Source organism: Phocoena sinus, chromosome 13, assembly GCF_008692025.1.
Source record: "Phocoena sinus isolate mPhoSin1 chromosome 13, mPhoSin1.pri, whole genome shotgun sequence".
NCBI lineage: Eukaryota > Metazoa > Chordata > Mammalia > Artiodactyla > Phocoenidae > Phocoena > Phocoena sinus.
The window spans coordinates 79,463,477-79,486,335 of NC_045775.1; the positions used below are offsets into that span (position 1 = coordinate 79,463,477).

Genomic DNA, 22,859 nt, shown 5'->3' on the forward strand with positions numbered 1-22,859 from the left:
AGAGACACCTAGAAGGTAGGAAGTTTATTTTTGCTCAATTTTACAGATGTGGTCCTAGGGCTAGTGTGTGGCCCTGCTGGGATTAGAACTTAGGCCTTCAAGCTCCAGGCTATATGCTCTTTTGAAGACAAAAAGGAGCTTGTAAATGTCTGCTGTCAAAATAGAAATATTCCATTCCTGTATGATATTGCTAATTTATATGAATGTTATAATCAGGTTATCCATGAATATATTAATTACTCACTTTGGAGTTATATCAGTTTTTCAGAATGTCGCTCAATTTCTGAGTAAATACATCCAAAATTGAAAATAAAGACAAGAGGAAGGAAGAAAGATGGAAGTAGTTATCAGCCTATATTACACAGCCAACATAGTTGCTTACCTCACTGAGATTATCAAAGAGACAAGGTATTTCAAGTTTTTTGATCTGGTGATATTCAGTATATAGGAAGATTGTATCATAAGCGACTTCTGAATACTTATTGATTTATTATGGAAAGCATCCTGAAGTATTACTCCCCTGAACAGTCTTCTAAGAAGAATTATAGGAATAAATCTTCAGAGTTTTACATCTATGTACTTGCATTCATAAGTTTAGAGAATATATAGCTTTATCTTTTTTATTTGTATTTAAGTGAAGAGAATCAAATCAGTTCTTGGTTGTTAAAGTTAGATATTGTCTATATTTTTTAAAAAATAAATTCTTGTTCACAATTATACTAAAAGGAAAGGGATGTGTTTCTAAACAATAGTTACAGATTCACATATTGACAGTTTAGTTTAGCTTGTGTAATTAATCTGGTGACTAACCTCACCTTTGGTAGGTAGGTAGGCTTAATACTAGAAACATTCATGAGTAAGAAATATATGTCTCTGGTTAGAGTTCTCTGCAACTGCTTTTTTCCACTTTCCTTGCTGCTTCCCCTCACTCCTGCCCCAGCTCTGCTCTGTGGCCATCATCTTTGCATTTCAGTTCACTTGCATGAAACATTATTACCCTGTTATTGATTCAGAATATACTTAAGTCCTCCAGTTTATATCCGTTCAGTTCTATTCAGTTATTTGGCCCATCTTAGATTTGAAATTGGATTGCATTCAATGTGATTAAAATATAGGCCTTTGAATGAGATGGTTTGGTAAAGCTTATTTTATATAAATATGGCCATTAGCAATATGTTACTCTTCAAATTATTAAATACTTGTAACTTGAATGTTAATGTCCAAATATTCTTGCCTTCTGTCTTGACAGATTATAAGAGAAAATAGTATCTCTCTCAGTGAAATCGAATTGCCGTGTTCAGAGGATTTGAATTTGGAAACTTTGTCGTAAGTCCTAAAACATGTAGTACAAATCAGCTACTCTAGCATCTGTCAGATAAATGAATTGGAATATACTGTGTAGGAGTAATACTGTCCTTGATTTGAGTAATTATTCTGAATCCCCCATGTTTCTAACCATTATTTACCAGATGTTCACAAGTTTGTTTTTCGTTTGGCTCTCTGAAGTATAGAGTTCTTACCCTCAAAAAACAGTGTCTGAGTTTTAACTTGTACACATTCCTCTTTTATACTTTCCATTTAAAAAAATTGGCAGTGATTGTTAAAAATTATCTTCTTTTGCTGCATGTGAAACGGTGCAGGCAAGAGGCCGACTTTATCAGCAAGAGCCGCGTGGTGCTTCCACTGAAGAAAACCGGACGGAAATCTGTCCAGTTGATTGAGTAGAGGCACAGTTGAGCATTCCCAGAAGAGTATAAACTATTGATAATTTAGAGAACAGGAATATTTATTATTTGTATCCCCAAATAATAGTAATGATGAATTTTAAAGCAAGACAAGGACAGTATTTAAATTCGTTGTGATCTGTTTTCAGGCAGGCACATGTCTACATAATTGCAGGAGCTTGTTTGTCTCTGGGTTTTCGATTTGCTGGCTCAGAAAACTTATCAGCATTTAACTGTTTGGTAAGAAGTATCTTTGTTTACTGTGTTCTGTTTTCTTTTTTACAGAGTCTTAGTATGCTTCTTTTAACCTTAAATTTTTTCTTTTGTTTTTCCAGCATAAATTTGCAAAAGATTTTATGACTTATTTGTCCGCACCTAATGCTTCTGTAGTAAGTCTTTTTATGATGATTTTCCTTGGGAATAAAATTAAACTTGAAGAAAATTCACTGATAATTCGATTACTTATGTGTTGCCAAATATATGCACAGTTTTTGAATTTAGAATGGGAGATTTGAAGCTTTGGCTTATCTTTGTATTTTAGTTCTGGGATATTAGGTGAGAATGTGACTGTGCTTGAAGGTATCTAATTCTTGTGACAGGAAAATAAATAAGAAAAGCCATAACCGTGCCATGCTCAGTACTGAATCATGGTAACTGCTTTTTGAAAAAATTAGTACTTTTTAGTAAAAATGCAGTTGCTTTTGAGGATTGCTGCTCTGATGATAGTAAGACCGCAAGATTTTATTTCCTGGTTAAAAAAGCAGCAACACATTTAATCAACATTATTTATATTAGAAAATTTGAAACATCAAAATATCTAAAAGCAGTCAAGAAATGGACTGTGGTGTATCTACACTTATATAGAGGAGCTGTCAAAATCATGTTCTGTAAGAATTTTTTATGAGTGAAGATTGCTCATAATAAAATAGATTAAAAAGCTTAAAAATACTGTGTATAGTAATATCTCAGTTTCATTAAAAGCAAAATAGATGCAGGGAAAGATTTGGAGAAAAAGAAAGCCAAAATGTTTACAGCTGTTAGTATTCCAAGTGATTGTTATTTCCTTTTGATACTTTATTTTCTGAATTTTCAACATGGAACTTAAATTTCATAATCAGGGAACATATTTGTTTTTTCAGATTTTTTAAAGTTGTGAACATTTGTAGTCTAATGCTGGCTGCTTTAGTTTTGATAATAAAGAAAAGGTAGCACAGCGGTTATAGTATGTCATCTTCTGCGCCTCCAGACAGGTCCTTACAACCTGGAGACTTGCCTGAGTGTGGTGCTGCTGTCTCTCGCCATGGTGATGGCTGGCTCGGGGAACCTGAAGGTTTTGCAGCTTTGTCGCTTCTTGCACATGAAAACAGGTGGTGAAATGAACTATGGTTTCCACTTAGCCCATCACATGGCCCTTGGACTTCTGTTTTTGGGAGGAGGAAGGTAAATGAATATATATATTTTATCCTCAGTGAAAAGATCTCATGAGCAAGATCTCAAAGAGTGACTTATTTTGATTTTGAAGATGCATGAAAATTTTCAGTTCTGACTAGCTATTAGCATATCTCAGGGCATTATTACACTTAAAAAGCGCTTTTTCATAGTTTAACCACCAATTTATGCCCCACTTAGTAGAGTTACCATCCTCTCTCTAACACACTTGGCATCACTGCATTTCTCAGAAGAGTCTATACTCAGTACTTCATTGCATCACCTCTTGTTCCCACTCATTAATGACTTTACTCTTCTACTTAATTGCTTTCTCATAATGGTCATGAACACTTTCAGTCACCAAATCCTATGAGGTTGCCTTAGTTTTCAACTTTCTTGCTCTCTTTGCAGCATCTATCATTCCTGACCACCTCATCCCTTTATAAGACTTCTTTGGCTTTTAATGATCTGTTTTGAATAAAAATCCATACACAGAAAAGTGTGCAAATCATAGGAGCATGACTCAATGAACTACCTACAGTATGAAAATCTGTTTGATATTATGTGGATCAAGATGTAACCGAGACAACCCATCTCCAACCCTGCTCTGTCCCTCCCAATTCACTGTTACTTTACTTCTGCCCGAAGATAACCGCTACGTAGCTTTCTAACACCTTTGACTGGTTTTGCCTGTTTTTGAAATTCAGATGAAATCATATACTATGTATCCTTTTGTGCTTTATTTCTTTTGCTCAACATTATGTTTGAGATTCATGCATGTTGTGTGTAGCATTGGTTTATTCATGTTTCAGTGCTGTTGAATTGAACTGTATGGTTATACCACAGTTATTAATTTATTCTGTTAGTGATGGATATGTTTGTTTTCTAGTTTGGGACTGTTATGAATGTTCTTGTACATGTTTTTGATTTTGTTATGTATAGATCTATGAGTAGAACTGGGTCATAGGGTATATATGTATGTTCTATTTCAGTAAATAATGCCATCAGTACGCCAGAGTGGTTTTACCATTTTATATACTCATCAGCATCATATGAAGTTCCAGTTGCTCCCCATCCTGTCAACACTTGTTATTGTTAGCCTTCCTAATTTTAGCCGGCACATAGTAGTATCTCATTGAGGTTTTAATTTCCATTTTCCTGAATAATGGTATCTGGCACCTTTTTGTATCTTCAGTGGCCAACTGAAAAGTCTCCTCTTGTGATGTCCAAATCTCTTGCTACCCATTTTCATATTGGTTTATTCATTTAAACATTTTTATTTGTGGTATAATATACATAATATAAAATTTCCCATCTTAACCATTTTTAAATGTACAGTTCAGTAGTATTAGATATATTCACATTGTTGTGCAATCAATCTCCAAAACTTTTTCATTTTTCAAAACTGAAACTCTATACCCTTTAAACAGCTACACTTCATTTCCCCTTCCCCCACCCCCTGGCAACCACTGTTCTACTTTCTGTTTCTTTTTTAAAAAATTAATTAATTAATTCATTCATTTTTGGCTGTGTTGGGTTTTCGTTGCTGCGCGCGGGCTTTCTCTAGTTGCGGCGAGCGGGGGCTACTCTTCAGTTGCAGTGTGCAGGCTTCTCGCTGAGGTGGCTTCTCTTGCTGCGGAGCACGGGCTCTAGGCATGCAGGCTTCAGTAGCTGCGGCATGTGGGCTCACTAGTTGTGGTTCACGGACTCTAGAGCGCAGGCTTGGTAGTTGTGGCACATGAGCTTAGTTGCTCCGCGGCATGTGGGATCTCCCCAGACCAGGGCTCGAACCCGTGTCCCCTGCATTGGCAGGCGGATTCTTAACCACTGTGCCACTAGGGAAGTCCCTACTTTCTGTTTCTTTTGATATGACTATTCCATATTAGCTTATCATTATGATCCCAAGACCTTTGTCAGTTTTGTATGTTGTAGTTATCTTCTCCTACTCTGTGGCTTGCCTTTTAACTCTCTTAATGTTGTCTTTTGACGAACAGAATTATTAATATTTTTCTTTTATGGTTTGTACTTCTTTGTCCTTCTGATGAAATATATTCTTATCCACCAGAAATGAAGATATTTGCTTATTTATCTTCTAGAAGTTTTTTTGCTTTTCCATTCACATTTGGATTTAAAGTTGACCTGGAACTGATTTTTCTGTGTTTTTTTCCCCAGTTGACACCTTACAGGTATCAACAAGTTTATCCTTTCTGCACTATTCTATAGTACCACTTTTGTTATAAATTAAGTGTCCATATACATATGTTTATTTCTGGGCTGTTATGTTCAATTGTCTGTTTTTCTGTACTTGCCCAGTACCACACTTGTCTTAAGTATTGTAGTTTTGTAATAAGTTTTGATATCCAGTTAGAGTAAATCCTCCAAACTGAGATTTCTTCTTCAAAAATGTGTTTTTCTGTTCTTGGCTCTTTGCATTTTATATAAATAATGGAATTTGTTTTTGATTTTTCCACACTAAATAACATGATAGAATATTGATCGGAGTTGCATTGAGTCTATCCATATCCACTGGTTTGGAGGAATTGAAATCTGTTATAACATTGAGTCTCTCAATCTGTGGGTATGGTGTATCCTTTCATTTATTTAGTATGTGACCTTGGACAACTGACATACTTCCTATAAGTCAGTAGGTTTATTTTACACTCTTAAGACTGAGTTAAAACATTGGAACTTACCTTTTCAGAAGTACAGAAAGTAAAGATTATTAGAAAGGTGTGCATTCATTCTCTTTTGACAGGTTTTGTAGAAGTTTCTTCTTTTAATTGTTTAAAATTAAGAGTGGTTAAGGAAATATTATGAAAGTTCTTATTTTATGATTTTTGAAAATTTATCTCCTTTCAAAGTAAGCCCCTGCATTTATTTTATCTTTATTCAATCTCATCTTCTGTCATCACACATTGCATGACCCTACTTGTTCTTCTTTCATACTGAGTAGATTTTCTCCCATTCTGCTGCTGCTTTTCTAGTGACTTTTTTAATCTTTGAATGCTTATGTGTACTCTGTAACAACATTTACATTTCTCATAGCATAGTTACACCCTTATGCTTAATCTCAACATTTCTAACATTAATATCTAATGTTTACCTTTGGATTTTGGTTTTATCAGAATGGTAAAGTGGAAATGCTCATGTCAACATAGATATATTTCCATGTTTAAATTTTGAAATCTCTTCTTCATTAAATACATGTGTGTATGATAAATGCTAAATTCTTACTTGATACCCTGATTATTAAAAAAGATAAGGAAAGAGATTTGGGGATGTGTGTATGTGTATATGTATAATAAAAGATATATGTATATAGAATAGTGACAACAGTGGTTTTATGTGATGTTCTGAACCATATTTATTTCTAAATATTGGTAAGAAAAGCTAAAACTTTAGACAAATCTGCCTGTTGGCCATGCTGAATTCGAGCAACAGTAAAATAATTGGACGAAAATTTCAAAAGATTTTACTTTACTAAGAGTATGTGGCCTTTGTAAAATAAGTTTGTCATATCGATAAGAAAAAAACCTCTTTTTCAAGGAATAGTTGTTTATCCATTCACTGTAAATTTTTAGTGGTAGCTTTTGCCTGTTTTATTTAGTCTAGCATTCTAAGGAAATGCTTATGCTTTACAGAAAGGAAAAAAATGTTTGAGATACCCAGTAAAGAAACCTTGTATGTTTAGAAGTAAGGTGCATATTTCTATAAATAGGTATATATAAAACTGGGGAAGGTAGCATACTTTACACTTGATTTTTTTCAATATCTGTAATCTCTAGAATTGCACTCATGGTCCTCACTACTGTTCTCTTTTAGGTTAAAACTTTGCTTACTAATTCAAGTTTTAAAATTTAATATTTGTGAATAGTCACTCCTGCTTTAAATAGTAGATGGTGTTGGAGTGCCTTAAGGACTGACTGTAAAGTCAAGTGTTCACAGCGTTGACACATTTGTATTGATCAAGGGTTAGCTTTATCAGCGTGCCTTGCCACACTACCCGAATTTCCTGATTCTCGAGAATGCCATGAAAGTTTGCACAGTATGATTAACAGCGTCTGTCCCTCCCAAATTTGTTTTGCAGGTACTCTTTGAGCACATCAAACTCTTCCATTGCCGCTCTCCTCTGTGCCCTTTACCCGCACTTCCCAGCTCACAGCACTGACAACCGGTGAGTCTAGTGATTTTCCTCATGTGATCTTTCTTAAGTTCTCTAAGGGGGTAAGTTGATTGTGTTTTGGCTCCATGGATTTGTTTCCAAATTAGCTTTATTCTGTTCTTCAACTTAGTTATCTCCCTGGGTAAATCTTTTAAAAAGTTTCTCTCACAAAATCTTAAACCAGAAGAGAACTTCGGGCGTCTGATGACTGATCAGCCTTCTCCCATTCTCCAGGCACCAGGACTGCTCTAAACCCAGAAGTAGGCCAGACAGGGTTATCTTCAGGGAAAAACTCATCATGCAAAGGAGAGCAGCTAAGAGAAGATGAATATGTTTTGGCAAAATTGTTTAGTTCCAAGAGAGGAATTTGTCTGATTTAGTGGCAATGTCTATATGAATTCTGCTTTTTCTCTCTTTTACATGAATGCTGAGAAGTTTTATATAATTGACAAAGAAGGGACAGAAAAGCAAAATGCAGCAAAGAATTAGACAATTTAGAGGTGGAAGTGAGCAGTAGAACCTCAAACATGGAGAAGCAGTCTGATAATACAAAAGCTCTGCATATGTTAAAGTTTTCGATATGTTTAAAAAAGGGGGGGAATTCCTTGGCAGTCTAGTGGTTAGGACTTAGTGCTTTCACTGCTGGGGCTTGGGTTCAGTCCCTGGTTGGGGAACCTAAGATCCTGCAAGCTGCACAGCATGGCAAAAAAAAAAAGAAAAGAAAAGAAAAAATAATTCTTTCCTTTATGGCCAAATAATATCCCATTATATGGATAGACCCCATTTTGTTTATCCGCCAACCCCCGGCTCGAGCATAATGGGGAGCCAGGAGCCCAAAACAGCCGAATCTGCAGCCCCTCGGGGCCCTTTTGCCCTTGGAAAAAGCCTCTTGGCAGGTCCTGGAAGGTGTCGTGGCTGCCCACAGGGTGCCCCTGGTGCCCCAAGAGGAGATCTCCAGCCCACAGCACCGCAGCAAACGTCAGGATTCTGTCCGCAGCCAACCACCTGCCTCGCCACGCAGGCAGGCCACGTGGTCCCCACAGGCCAGGCCTTCCGACCCACTGCACTTATGCCGAGAGCCCTTGAGCCGTGTCCGTCGGCCCTCTTCCACCCTGAGGCGGCGATCAAGGACAACGCCTGGCCCAGAGGAGGGCCCTTCACAAAAGGTGGACCAGGCCCCCCAGCCCACCCGGGTGGTGATGCTAGAGGACATTGCCAGCTCCAGACCCCCAGCGGAGGGCTTTGCCAGTGAGACTCCCAGCTTCATCGTCCCAGCAAGAAGAGCTGGGTTCACCAGCCAAAGCCTCTGCCCAGGGACCTGGAACACCCCATTCCAGCCATCTGCCCTGTCTGCAAACCCTCCGGAGAGCCCACCACCAGCCCCAGATCCTCTTCTGGAGCCCTCATCGACCCCGCCGCCATCCGGCGTTTTACGCCCCTGCCTCAGTCCCTGGGGCTTGGCCCTGCCTTTCATTCCATTCATTCCAAGCAGGAGGGCTTTGCTGACATCTTCCTCACGCCCAGCAAAGCCCCCCGCCCTCATCACCCACCATGAAGTTGTCGTTGAAGATTGTCACGTCAGAGGCTGAGCAGTCCGGGGCTGCTGAGGGCACTGCATCTATCGGTCCCCGGCCCCCTATCTGCCTGTGGCGGGCTCAAGACCAGAATCCCCCAGCACCTCTCCCTAAGCCCTCTCTGGGCCGATGCCACTCCTGCCCTGGTCGGGACCCCCTGGCCCACCCCACCTAAGCCGGCCACGGCCTCGGCGGCGCACTGTGGGTGGTGGAGAGATGGCCTGAGCCCCACCACCCCCTTGGCCCTGACTCTGGAAAGTGGTCTTCCCTCTTGGAGTGGGTGGAGGTCTCCTTCCCTCATCACATCTTGCTTGTCTGCTGCGTCCACTTTTTCCTTCTTTGAACCTGCAGAACCCAAGTTGAGCTCAAGAGGAAGGAGCCAAGGGCCTCAGAAGGCCAGGTGCTTTCAGACTCCAAGACCAAGACCTTGGGAAAGCCTTGCAGAAAGAACCACCAACACTTCAGTTTCCCTATGAGTTTCAGGCCTAGCCAATCTCTGTGGAGGAAGGGAAGAAAATAGCTCCTTATATCCCAGTGACATCCAAGGTGCTCCATGAGCTCAACTGAAGGCACCCCCAGTGATCTGCCCAGAGAAGGTTCAAGAGGGGGAGCACTCCTTGTAGCAGTGAGCCATTGTGTAAAATTACAGCGTAAGGCAGAGACGATAATGACAGAAAGGTAGCTGTTTATAAAGGTAGCCTGATCTGAAGTCCATAATTTAGTGATAGGTGGTGCATGAGAATATTGTTGTTAAATTAATAAAACTCGGACAGGTGGTCTATCATTTGTCAGTTCAGGGAAGGGTTTTTTGAGTTGTTGAAGTCAGCTATTGGTTAGGGTACAAGGGAGAGCTGCCCTCACATGTTGCTGGTCAGAGTATCAGCTATTTTAAACAAAGCAATTTGGTGATAAGCACAAGAACCTTTATGTAACTGATACGTATCAATTTTTTCTGGCCTTGATTGATTTTGTTTCTGGTAGATTTATAGGAGTGGGTAGATTTGGGTGGGAAGAGGGAGGGAATTGATACAATTAAAAGAAAAGTAAATTTGAAGTCTTGTTTTATCCTTTTATGGGATCTTAAAATGTAATAGCTTTATATGTGTTTAAATTCTAAAATATAAATTTTAAAGTTAAAAAAAACTGTTTTTGAAAACTCAGAAAAGCACACACACAGCAAGAAAAATGTTACCCATTAATGTCACCCATTAATTTTTGGTGTACTGTGTTCTGGGTGTGTGTGTATGTATTTGTGTATAGGGATGTATATGTAGAAGAGCTTCGCTGTCTGAGGAAAACTGTCATCCTTTCTTTCCCCCTTTTCCCTACCAAACCTTAAGAAAAAAAAAAGAAGGAAGTAGATCCCATAGAAGGTAAAAGGAGATGCCTGTGTTGAGCAGAAAAGGTTTTGAAAACTAACATTATAAGTGATCAATTAATTACTAAATATTTTCATGTTTAGGTAATTTTTACTTCCCTATAAAACCTCTTAACTGTGAAGACTCAATTCTTCGGTCAAGAGTTACGTGTCTAATTTTTTAAAGAGAATTTCTCCATTACTTTTTTTTTTTTAACATCTTTTCTCCATTACTTTTTAATTGAACCTCATCATCTTCCTTTAGGATTGCTGTCCTGAGAAGGTATCACTTGGCTCTGACTTGGTTTAACCCGTAGACCACAGCAGATTGTAGAGCTCATGTGCCGTCACCTGTTTTTTTTTACCACCTTTCTGTGTTTTCTCTGAGCAGGTATCACCTCCAGGCTCTCCGGCACCTGTATGTGCTGGCTGCAGAACCGAGACTTCTCGTGCCCGTGGATGTGGACACAAACACGCCCTGCTATGCCCTCTTAGAAGTGACCTATAAGGTAACTCTCTCCCCCTGTTGTTGATTTGTAATTTTATTGCCACTCATCCATCTTTGCAAATCAAAATATTTTGAAAGTGGTGTCCTTTAAAAGATGACAATAGTGAGTTGAACTCATGTAAAAATTGAAGCTTCCGAAGTTCTTGTACATTCTGCCAGTCCATTCAGGCTCATTTGTAGTCTATGGGTGTAATATTTTAGAGACCATCAACTGCTCTTCTATCTTTAGAGCTTGTAGTTTGAAAATGTCCTTGTTAACTTTACACAGCTGATAGCGGTGTTCTAAAAAACGAATTCTATTAGAATGATTCTTAGATTTGTTAGCAGAGTGCTCTAAAGCCCAAGGTTGTGTATGTGATGAGAGATCTTTGATTTAGATGTACAGGTAGATTACAAGTCACGTATCCTTCCTTCAGAAAATTGTTAGGTACCTTCCGAATATCAAAACTGTGCTAGGCTCTGGGGTACAAAGTTGAGATGACATAGTCATTTTCCTTAAGGAAATTGTGATAATTGGAGGTTTGTGTGGGATGCAGGGGGAGCGGAGACGTGCTCCCATCCAGCATCTCTGGGGGTTGGAAGGCCGTCATAGTAGACACGGTGTCTGGGCTGAGATTTGCCAGCTAAACCGGGCACGTTCCCAGCAGAGGAGACAACGTGCAGAGACCCAGAGGCCTCGCAAGTGCAGAGCTTCAGCACTGCTGGCAGGTGAAGTGCGGGGCTCGGAGGGCTGGAAAGTGGTGCTAGCTCTGCAAAGGATTGTAGACAGTAGCCCTTCCAGACTTGAGTATCAGAGAGGATTTTGTGCTGCTTGACAATCTGCCTACAAACTGCAGGGAAGGGGAAGTGTAGAGTGATGTTCTTTTTGTACTTCTCCCTGACTATATAGTGAGCTGTGACTCTTCCTTTACATTTGTAAAGGGCACTCAGTGGTATGAACAAACCAAAGAAGAATTGATGGCTCCTACCCTTCTTCCAGAACTCCACCTTTTAAAGCAGGTAAGTAGGATGTGAATAGGGAGATTTATCCAAGGGGTAAATTCAGCCAGAACAGCATAGCATTTAAAGATAGCTAAATAAAAGCCTATGCTTTCTCAGTGTTTTATAAGGAATGGGAAAGCAGCGCAGGAGGAATAGTCCTGAGGAATAGAGAAGGTCTTTACTGGGGGCTCTTTACTGATGGCCGAGATGGCCTGAGAACATGATTCACTTACATGTCCGTCTGGAAATGGGGCTTGTTAACCTCTCAGTATCTCTTTCTAGCCCATTTTGTTTTTATTTCCTCTGAGAAGCATGGGTTTCATTTTATCAAACTAGCACTTTCCCAGCATTGGATTGACTGTTTACATTTATCTTGGCAGATTAAAGTTAAAGGCCCACGATACTGGGAACTGCTCATAGATTTAAGCAAGGGAACCCAACACTTGAAGTAAGTATATAGAATTTCTCAGATGTGTCTGTGAAGGGAATAGAAATATATGGGAAGATATAAATTATAGATTATTATGTAGAATCCTCCTTGTCACCCTTTAATGTCACCCAGGACAATATGTAGTGTTGAATAAAGTGGTCTGTATCTTTGAAACAGTTTGTATTAGAAAGTAAAATTTTAAATTTAGAAGTCAAATCCTATTTATATTAATTCATTGAGAAACTTGAAGTGACTTAAATTGGGACAGTAGTGGAATTGTCTTTTGGAGCAATAATGAAAGATTTAGTCTAAGAAAATGAGGCTGATTTACATATGTCTACAAAGGGAACTTTGTAACAGTTAGTGTTTGTCAGACCACATCTTCTGTTGCATCTCTTTACCATTCTCTTGTTATATTGCTCTCATAAAATTGAGGTTATGGTAGATTACTTTTGGGCGGAAATAGTCATATGCAAGTAATTACTTTGAAGAACAGAGAGTGTTAATAATTTTACACTTCAGTTAGTGTGTAAATTAAGTCTTTAAATTCCCAGAAAGTTTAACAAGCTTGTAACAGTTTTTAAAGTACAGTCCTCATTTCTGTTTCTCCCAGACTATCTATATAGTAGCTGTTTTCTGTATTGTTCTGTCTGAGATTTGCAGCATCCTTTTCTTTTTGCTATAAACCAATCAGTAGATATTTAAGGGAGTATGAAGACATGTTAGATAAAATACCTCCTTTGAAGTCCACACTTGAGCCAGTAGTCAGAATGACTTCTTATTTACCAGGTCCCGTGAATCTAGATGGCAGAGAAAAGCAGAACCTGATTATGACTTTGTTGTAGGGACTGATTGAGTTTAGACACAGTAAATAATCATATATCTTAGTGGAAAGTGGTGAAGACTTCACCTCATGTGAAGTCTTGTTTAAGACTTCACTTATTTCCCAATACTGTTATTGGGAAACACTACATTCCCAGCCAACAACTGCCAGTAATACCTCATTTTAAATTCATTCTTGTTTTCTTTCAGGTCAATTCTTTCCAAGGACGGGGTTTTATATGTTAAGCTCAGAGCGGGTCAGCTCTCATACAAGGAAGATCCAATGGGGTGGCAAAGTCTGTTGGCCCAGACTGTCGCTAACAGGAACTCTGAAGCTCGGGCTTTCAAGGTAGTAATTGGTAAAAACTGAAGGATATTCTCATCTCAAGAAAAAAATATTTATAACTTTGTGTGATGATGGATGTTACCTAGATTTATTGTGGTGATCATTTCTCAATATATACATATATGGAATCATTATGTTGCACACCTGAAACTAATAAACTGTTATATGTCAATTATATCTCAATTTAAAAACCCCCCCAAAACTGAATGATGAAAGGGAAGAGGTTCAAATCCCACTAGTCCACCCAAAGCATGTACTTGTATGATAACACTTATGGTACCGTTTAGGTAGGTCTGCTCTCTCTAATCATTGCATATTATAAAGGATGAATGATGGGACTGTTGGCTGTTTTCTGTGACAACCATTATAAAATATGGACCATCTGCCAGGACTCTAAGGATGATTTACATTTAGTGGCAGGGACAGTCGAATATATCTTAACACTAAAAAAAATTTAGCTTAATAATTAATCCTCAAATCCATTAAGATTTACTTAAGACATGGCCCAAATAAAAGATTTTTGCAAGGTAGCACTTATTAGTTCGTATGACTGAGCCTTTATAATAGTTTCCAGGGAATAAATAGATATAGTTGACATCAGTGAATTTTGTTTGTCAGTATTCAATACATTTTCTATGAAATACTTTTTTTTTAAAGATTATTTTGTTGTGGACCATTTCTTTAAGTCTTTATTGAATTTGTTACAATATTGCTTCTGTTTTATGTTTTGGTTTCTTGGCCAGGAGGTGTGTGGGATCTTAGCTCCCTGACCAGGGATTGAACCCACACCCCCTACATTGGAAGGTGAAGTCTTAGCCACTGGACTGCCAGGGAAGTCCCTATGAAATACTTTTGAAGGATTTTTGGGCAAAGTTTAACTTGAATTAGCATTGTTGCTTTGATTTATAAACTAGGGCCCATCTCAAAGATCCTAATCCAATTTATAAAGAAAACAGATAAGTTTAGACTTGAGTTTGAATGGGGCAAATTTATAAAAGTTAAAAAACATCTCCATTTCCTGCGTGCTGGGAGTTCAGAAGTAAACTGACTCTCGGTGGAGAGTGGTAATACCTTCATATTCCGTTTTCAGTCTTGAAACTTGAGTGACAGTCCTCCTCGCCCTTCCTTCCAGTTTTTTTACTGTGGTAAACCACACGTAACGTAAAAAAATATAGTGGCTTAAACCTTCTAAGTGTGCAGTTCATCGGTCCTAAGTACGTTCATACTGTTGTGCTGCCACTGCCACCGTCCCTCTCCATGACTCTTTCCATCTTGCAGAACTGCAGCTCTGTCCCCATTAACACTAACTCCCCACTCGCCCTCCGCCCAGCCCCTGGCAGCCACCATTCTGCTTTCTCTCTCTCTGACTTTGATGACTGTAATGACCTTACGACAGCATTTGTCTTTTTTTGAGTGGCTTATTAGAGTGATAATCTTTTTTCCTTACCTTTTCAGTAACAATTCTAGTTTCTAGTTTGCCTTTCAGTTCGTTAAGGAAGGAGAGGGAAAGCCTTTTTTGGGTGAGTTGTGTAAGAAGCGCCTGTTTTGATAAATCAGTAGCTCACGGTAGCTTGTGCAAAAAGTTTCTTAAGGGCTTCCCTGGTGGCGCCGTGGTTGAGAGTCCACCTGCCGATGCAGGGGACACAGGTTCGTGCCCCGGTCTGGGAAGATCCCACATGCCGCGGAGCGGCTGGGCCTGTGAGCCATGGACGCTGAGCCTGCGTGTCCGGAGCCTGTGCTCCGCAACGGGAGAGGCCACAACAGTGAAAGGCCCATGTACCGCAAAAAAAAAAAAAAAAAAAAAAAAAAAAAGAAGTTTCTTAAAACTTCTCAGCAGAACAGGTTGACGAAGCTCTAGCAAGTTTTACCTTGGGTTATGTGGGAACACTGTGTGAAAAAAATAAGGTAGGTTATAGGTGCATGTGTTACAGTTTGAGTAGTAATGAAAAAAATCTTTATTATCTCCCTTATGCTTGTTTGTTTATTTTTTAGCCTGAAACGATTTCAGCATTCACTTCTGATCCAGCACTGTTGTCATTTGCTGAATATTTCTGCAAACCAACTGTGAACATGGGTCAGGTATATATTATGTGGTTTGCTAGACTTTGTTGTTTCTATCTGTGGACCACCAAAAAAACCTAAAATATCCATATGTAGCTTTGATATTGATAACATGCCTCAGGCACATTGGATGATTTTTGTTTGGCAAGTATAGATTTTTCATAGTCTAAAACTATTAAATTCAGTAACTTCCTACCTTGATAGAAGAAAACAACTTAAAATTCCTAAGACATTAGTTTTGATAGGTGATACTTTATGTCCATTCTTGTACTAATTCATGTTTTCGATGTTTACTACCCTTCTCTTGTTTTTACATAATTTTATTAATTTTGTTTTCTATTTGTTTCATAACCCTTCTTTTTGTTGGTCGTAAAACCATTCTCTTAAGGATTCAAAGGGTACTTGCTGGTAGATCTTTGATTTAATCCATCATTTCAGGTGGCAAGGACTGGATGTAGGAATTAGATGATCCAGGATTGATGGCCTATTGCCTGCAAGTGTATATAGCCTTGGGAAAATTTTTCAACCTCTTTGAGATGTAGTTTCCTTATTTCTAAAAGTGGGATTATAATAGAACCTACCTTACCTTGTTGCTTTGAAAGTTAAGTGATACAACCTTCCTGCCACTTACTTACTGAATTTTCACTGTATATTGGGCACTCTGCTCAGTACTCTTTGTACGTTTTTCCTTTAATTCTGACCCAGAGGGTAGGTACTTTATTGTTGTGGGTTTATAGATGGGGATACTGCCACTGAGAGATGTCACATGCCCAAGATCACACAGCCAGTGAGGGCTGGGGCCTGCACTCAAGACCGCAGGTCTCTGGTAAAAGCCCACGCCTGCCCTTAACCCCAGCTGGGCTTGCTCTGCAGGCTCCCCCTAACCTGTTCTGCTCAGTGTTTCTACTGCATCTTGGTGTGGTGGATCCTAGGCGCCCTTTCTGGATCCTGTTCTTGCCAGCCCAACCCAAGACATAGCTCTGTGATGTCCTGCCTGCTGATTTTACGCAGCGTGGTTCACTCCTCTCATCCACAGCACTTACAGCCGTAACTGTCCCATGGGACTTAATTTTGGTTATATTTCATTGGTGTTTAATATTGCATGCACTTTGATTTTATAAAGACCTAGCTGTTTTGCCCTTTTATATCATTCACTGCAGAACTTAAGAATGGGCCATAGTAATTGCTTTACAGTTGTTTTTTGAATTGATTTTGGAATATACATTGATGTGCTACAAAAAGATTCTGACTTTCCACAGAAACAGGAAATTCTGGATCTCTTTTCTTCAGTACTATATGAATGTGTGACCCAGGAGACCCCGGAGATGTTACCTGCATACATAGCAATGGATCAGGTATGGTTCAAAAAACCTATTCCAATTCTGATGAGATTTATCTTGTACTTCACATAACATACGAACAGTGAGGTAAGATTCTCTCTATGTCCATCTCTTTAGTTTCTCATTTGCTTTTAGAATTTTAAAAAAGGAATCCCTGTCAAAGTTGAAAGCTCTGTATAGCTTAGAGTTTATGATGACAAGTGGGGTTACTCCAGGGGTTCGCCTCTTCTGGCCTCTTCCTCTGACGAGTAGAGGAAGAGCACGTTCCCCTCCTTTCTCCCCTGGCATCCTCCTGTCTCTTGCCTTCCTCCTGATAAAGCCTCTTGGTGGAAAAGATTATGCAAGTGAGCAGTAAGCGAACAGACGGTGCCCTGAGGATAGCAGTAGTGTGCGTTACACCTGCGTAATTAAGCTCGCAGAGGTTACGGCATCAGCATGTGGGGACTTAGGGAGCTGGAGTTCGTTTTTAAATTTCTTTCGTGTTACTGTTGTTTTAAAAGGGCCTAAAAGGGGTAATACAGAAGATAATGCTCAACAGCTTTGCTAAAGGATCAGACTAATTTATTCACTTTAGGTTATTAGTAATAAATATGGCTTTTTAAATAGTGTCATATCTTTCAGACTCAAATTTGCAGTTAAACTAAGCCAGTAGTTTTCTAACTTGGCTAAAATTTATCTGGGAAATCTTAACAATTCAGATCCTCAAGTCCTATTCCATAGTTACTGAATCAGAATTTCTGAGATGAAGTCCAGGATCTGTAGTTTTAAACAGCCCTTCGAGTGACTATGATATAATGAGTTCACAGATGAGAATTTGGGACTCAGTGTCTAAAGTCAAAGGAAGTAATCTCTAATGGAAAAATAATCTCTACTGAAAAACTGAGTGGGAGAACACAGGAGATAATTCCCCAAAACCTGTGTTAAGTAACAATCTTAATTAAAAGGCCAGTTCCAGTGTAACCGAGTAGGCCTAGAATGCCATTATTGTCAGGTATCCACCTTTTTGGTTGATAAGTATGAATATATGATGTCCACACTGGTACTGCTTCTCACAGTATCTCTCTATACAACAGCCAAGTAATGAGTTGCATTTTTTAGTTGCTGGCTGAGAGTGTGTTCTCTTTTTACACTCTGAACCTTCTTCACCCCTTGAAGTTGTGGGTGTGTATCTAGAGAAGAACATCCCTTCTGGTTGCAGCCGTGGTGACTTTGCAGATGGGTCCCAAGAACAGCACTATCAATAATACTTCTGCCTTCTGACCCCTGGAATCCCTGGCCTGATCCTGGCCATGTCATTGTACCCAACCTGGGTTTCCCAGAGGTGACTGGCTGTAGACCTGTTGGTCTTCATTTTTCAGAGCCGTTGAGCCAAGAATGAGCTCATTTGCCTTTGCTGTTTTTTCACCTGAAAGCTGTTCATGTTCGTTTTGAAGAGAGTGGGCCATGTATGTAAACCCAGTAGGGGGCTCCTCTGTGGGGCAGACTGCAGCAAAACCCAGAATGGGTTCCCCTCTGCCCTTTATTGATCTTATGAGGCACGTTTAAAAAATACTCTAGTATACAACTCTGAGGAGGTGACAGTTAGCATCTTTACTCTTTCATTAAGTAGATTGCTGTTTCTCTTTTCTCTGCAAGGCTGTAAGAAGACTGGGAAGAAGAGAAATGTCCGAGACATCTGAACTTTGGCAGATAAAGTTGGTGTTAGAGTTTTTCAGCTCCAGAAGCCATCAGGAGCGGCTGCAGAACCACCCTAAGCGAGGGCTCTTTATGAACTCGGAATTCCTCCCTGTTGTCAAATGCACTATTGATAATACTCTGGACCAGTGGCTACAAGGTAATAACAGCATTGCGCCCTTTGTGTTTTTAAGCTACACTGGGACTCAGGTGTTTCTGTTTTGACCATTTTTTTCCATTGGAAAGCAAGATAAGTCTGAGTACAATCCCGAATGGCTATAGATGTAATGTTTCCAGTTTGATGAATTACATTGATTATCTACTTTAACTTCTTTAACAAATATATTTAACTCTGCTTTATAAGCCACGGGGAGAATATATATATATATATAGCATTTTAAATACCACTTGACACTTAGGAACTTGTTTTATTTTTTCTAACATCAGATCACGTTTCTTTCCAGTGCCTCTCTCTTCTGTTTCTTAGGGGTGTGGCCTGTCACCTACCTGAGGCCCTTTTTTCTGCCTTTGCCCTGTGTACACTGAAAACTTGATGTGGACTTAGAGTGAATGCTTCTTTTACCAGTTCTGTGAGTCAGTCAGTGAGGACCTGGGGCATATGTAACTGGCTTTCTGTCAGCGGAAGCACTGCCTTGTGATTGCAGGGAGACTGTGAAATTACTCCTGACAGTGTAGAAGTAATCATGGGAGGCGAGTGATGGGGCCTTTTGATATATGGAAAGCTGTTTGATGTGTAATATATGCCTGAAATTGATTTTTAATAGTTAACCCCTTGATCTTTTTATTCTTTTCAGTTCTAATGCTTCCAGTATGTATCTGACAGCAACTTGCTTTGAGTAAATACTAACTCTAGTGGTATCAGTAGGAACAGTTCCTAATTCTGTAAAGTTGTTAGTAACTGGTAGAACCCAGGAATTCGAATATAATTATGTTTAAAGCTATCTGCGTGTTCCACTACACCTGGCTGAGGCTCCGCTGCCTGCCCTGCCCCAGCCCCCGGGTGACTGATGCTCCCAGGTCCCAGCTGCTCTTGCTTTTTCTGTATTTTAGTTAGACAAGAGATGGGAGTGAGGGGGAGGTGGAGGAAGGGGGAAGAACGTTAGTTTGAGCCTGTCTTCACCCGGCTTTAGAGCCGGGGTGGGCTCTGCCCAGGCACTGGAGGTGCAGGGGAGGAGGAAGAGGGAGACCCACTAGAAGCGGGGAGCCTGCCAGGCCCCCTCCCCAGAGGAGGGAGGTGAGGGTGGAGGCGGATGGAGCAGTGGTTTTTGGCAAACATGAGGGGGACCCTTGCCTCCCTATTTCCCATCTGCACCCATCTCTCCCCCGATATGAATACACTACTTGTTTCTCTAAAAAAAAATTCTGAAAAGATTTAACTGTAAACCAGATTGTGAGTGATATATATGGAAAACAGCAATTTCAAACTCCCAGTGTTTATGTTTAACACCTGCACGTGCTCTGGTATTTCTTCTTGGTATTTGAAAGCTCGTGCAGTTTCACAATTTCTAAAAATATGATAATTTTGTTCTCATGTTTGGGAGAAAAATACATGTTATTTTATAGGTGTTGATGTTCTTTTTTACTTCAATTTAGTGTTTGATCACCCATAGCAGACCCTTGCTGTTGATAAGAAATAAGTCCTTAAACCTTTGCAGATTCTCTGATTTGCATGTTTCATATAATGTGATGAAGCTTTGGCAGTGACTAGAGCGTTCTCTAAAACAGTGCCCTGAATTGCTTTCTCTCACTGCTCTTTAGGGCATTTGGTGGTGCTGGGTTACAGCATTGTAAGTAACCTTCACCAGCTTTGACTTGCCACTCTGATTGCCAAAAATGTGTATTTATTTTTTTATTTAAAAAGAACTATCACTTAAAAAAAACTCTTGGGCTTCCCTGGTGGCGCCGTGGTTGAGAGTCCGCCTGCTGATGCAGGGGACGTGGGTTCGTGCCTCGGTCTGGGAAGATCCCACATGCCGCGGAGCGGCTGGGCCCGTGAGCCATGGCCGCTGAGCCTGCGCATCTGGAGCCTGTGCTCCGCAATGGGAGAGGCCACAACAGTGAGGCCCGCGTAGATACTATTAGCTTTGGGGTGGAGAACAATAAATTAGATGACGATGCAGAGGCCGTGTGACAGCACTGGAAAATGTCATTCATATTTGTGTCTCAGTGAAATCACAGATGAATATATGGACTTTTAAGGTGGCTCACTAGTAACCCAAACTATAGCCATGAAGTCTGAAAATGGAGCAGATTGATCATATTGTGTACATGTTTTGTGATTTATCTCCTCCAATGGATTTTAATTGAACAAAGAAAATGGGTTTAAAGTTGAAGAACTTAAAAAGTTTTATTTACTTTTATATTTTATTATGGAAAATTTAAAGCATAATGCAAAGTAAACATAATAGTATAGTAAATCCCATTACCCACCTTCAACAGTATCAACATTCTGCCATTCTTATATCATCTGTACATTCACCCATTGACATGCTCAGTTAGTTATTTTCCAAATTGTGCCATTTTACATTCCTGCCAGCAGTGGGATGCAGTGCAGATTTTGGCATTGTTAGTCTGTAGTTTTAGACAGTCTACTGAATATGTAGTGGTGTCTCATTGTAGTTTTAATTTGCATTTCCGTGATGACTCATCATGTTAATTATTTTTGCGTGTGTTAGTTATTCATATACCCTTTGCAAAGTGTCTTTTCAAACCTTTACCCATTTTTAAAATTGGCTGTCTTGAGTGTTGAGTTGTAGGGGTTTTTAACATATTCTGGCTGCAAGCTCTGTCAGATGTGTTTTGCAGATATGTTCTCCTACTTTATGCCTGGTGTGAGCTGGGAGTTTTCTTTTTTCTCAGCTTTAAATATGGATATCTAGTTGTTCCAGGACCACTTGTGCAAAAGACTTTTCCTTCTCATTGAATTGCTCTGGAGCCTTTGTTGAAAATCAGTGGACTGTATAAGTGTGAGTCTGTTTCTGGACTCAATTCTGTACGATTGATCTGTATGTCTGTCTGTCTTTATGCCAGTACTGTGCTTCCCTAACTACTGTAGGTTTAGAGTAAATTTTGAAATTTTGTAGTGTAAGTCTTCCTGCTAAAGTGGGAAATTTATAGTGCTAAATGCTTACAGTAGGAAAGTCTCAAATCACTAATCTAAGTTCTTTGAGAAATTAGAAAAAGAAAAACAAAATAAACCCAAAGCAAGGATATAAGAGCTGAAATCAGTGAAATTGGAAGCAGAAAAAGTGTAGAGAAAATCGGTGAAACAAAAAGCCAGTAGGCAAGGGCTTCCCTGGTGGCGCAGTGGTTGGGAGTCCACCTACTGATGCAGGGGACACGGATTCGTGCCCCGGTCCGGGAAGATCCCACATGCCGTGGTGCGGCTGGGCCCATGAGCCATGGCCGCTGAGCCTCCGCGTCCGGAGCCTGTGCTCCGCAACGGGAGAGGCCACAACAGTGAGAGGCCTGTGTACCGCAAAAAAAAAAAAAAAAAAAAAAAAGCCAGTAGGCATGAGAAAGTCGTTGACGAGGAACTGTGAGCGACCGTGCTCTCTCCTTCCTCTCTTGACAGGCTGCCACAGCAGGGTCTCCTCTTGTCTCCTTTATCACCCCTCCTGCTGCCACCCCCAGATGTTCCCACTCCCACCAGACTAACATCCTCATGTCCGGTTCAGTGGACCCCTGATAGTCTTCCTGTCGCTCCCTCTCGTTCTTATGGAAACAGACCTCCCTTGACCTTTGTGACAGCACACTTTCCCAATTCTTTTTTTTAAAGAAAAACCCTCCGACCATTCTTTCTTAGTTTCATCACTATTTCACGGTCATTCCTTCGTTACCTTTCTGGGAGTCACCCTTGCCCCTTCCTCTCCCTCCCTCTCCTGTCTTCTGCGGTAGCCAATCCATTACCACATCCTTTCAGTCCTAACTCTTAAATATCTCCTAACTCTGTCCACATTTTGCTGCTTCTATCCTAGAACAAACAGTGATTATTTCTTGCCTGGACGACTGTTGTAGCCTCCTGCAAGTCTTCCTGCTTTTCATTCTCATCTCCCTCTCACTGTCTCTAGTCAACTGACAATGGTCTTTCAAAGAGTAAACAGATGCAACACTTCTGCTTAAAACCTCGCAAAGGCTGCTGATTCAGTTGTGAAAAAAATCTGTACCATGTGGCCAGCAGGCCCCGCATGACCAGCAAGGCCTCTGTCTCCCTCTACAGCCTCTTTCTATACCACCTGCTCCTCACAAACTCCACTCAGGCACCCTGGTCCCTTCCAGTTCCCCAAAAGCATGGAGTTCTTTCTCACCACGGGACTGTTGAATGTGCTGCTTTCCCTCCTGAGAACCTTCTTCCTCTCATTCTTTGCCTGCCCAACTCATACTCATTCTTGCAGCCTCCACTTACATGCCCCTTCCACACAGGGCTTCCAA

The 22,859-nt window shown here is 40.1% G+C and overlaps 1 protein-coding gene across 5 annotated transcripts in view; it reads left to right on the forward strand.

The window, feature by feature from the left end:
- ANAPC1 (anaphase promoting complex subunit 1) overlaps nt 1-22,859 on the forward strand; it is a 143,112-nt gene that overhangs the window by 73,157 nt on the left and 47,096 nt on the right. For all 5 annotated transcript variants that reach the window (XR_004352830.1, XM_032652723.1, XM_032652724.1 and 2 more), the window contains exons 35-46: nt 1,250-1,326; nt 1,874-1,964; nt 2,060-2,113; nt 2,971-3,164; nt 7,240-7,326; nt 10,637-10,754; nt 11,675-11,752; nt 12,115-12,182; nt 13,197-13,335; nt 15,325-15,411; nt 16,653-16,748; nt 18,369-18,567. Coding sequence is in view for 4 of the 5 variants with exons in the window: in XM_032652723.1 (XP_032508614.1) it covers nt 1,250-1,326; nt 1,874-1,964; nt 2,060-2,113; nt 2,971-3,164; nt 7,240-7,326; nt 10,637-10,754; nt 11,675-11,752; nt 12,115-12,182; nt 13,197-13,335; nt 15,325-15,411; nt 16,653-16,748; nt 18,369-18,567 (1,288 nt within the window). In the remaining variant the exon portion in view is untranslated. The remainder of the gene's footprint in view (nt 1-1,249; nt 1,327-1,873; nt 1,965-2,059; nt 2,114-2,970; nt 3,165-7,239; nt 7,327-10,636; nt 10,755-11,674; nt 11,753-12,114; nt 12,183-13,196; nt 13,336-15,324; nt 15,412-16,652; nt 16,749-18,368; nt 18,568-22,859) is intronic.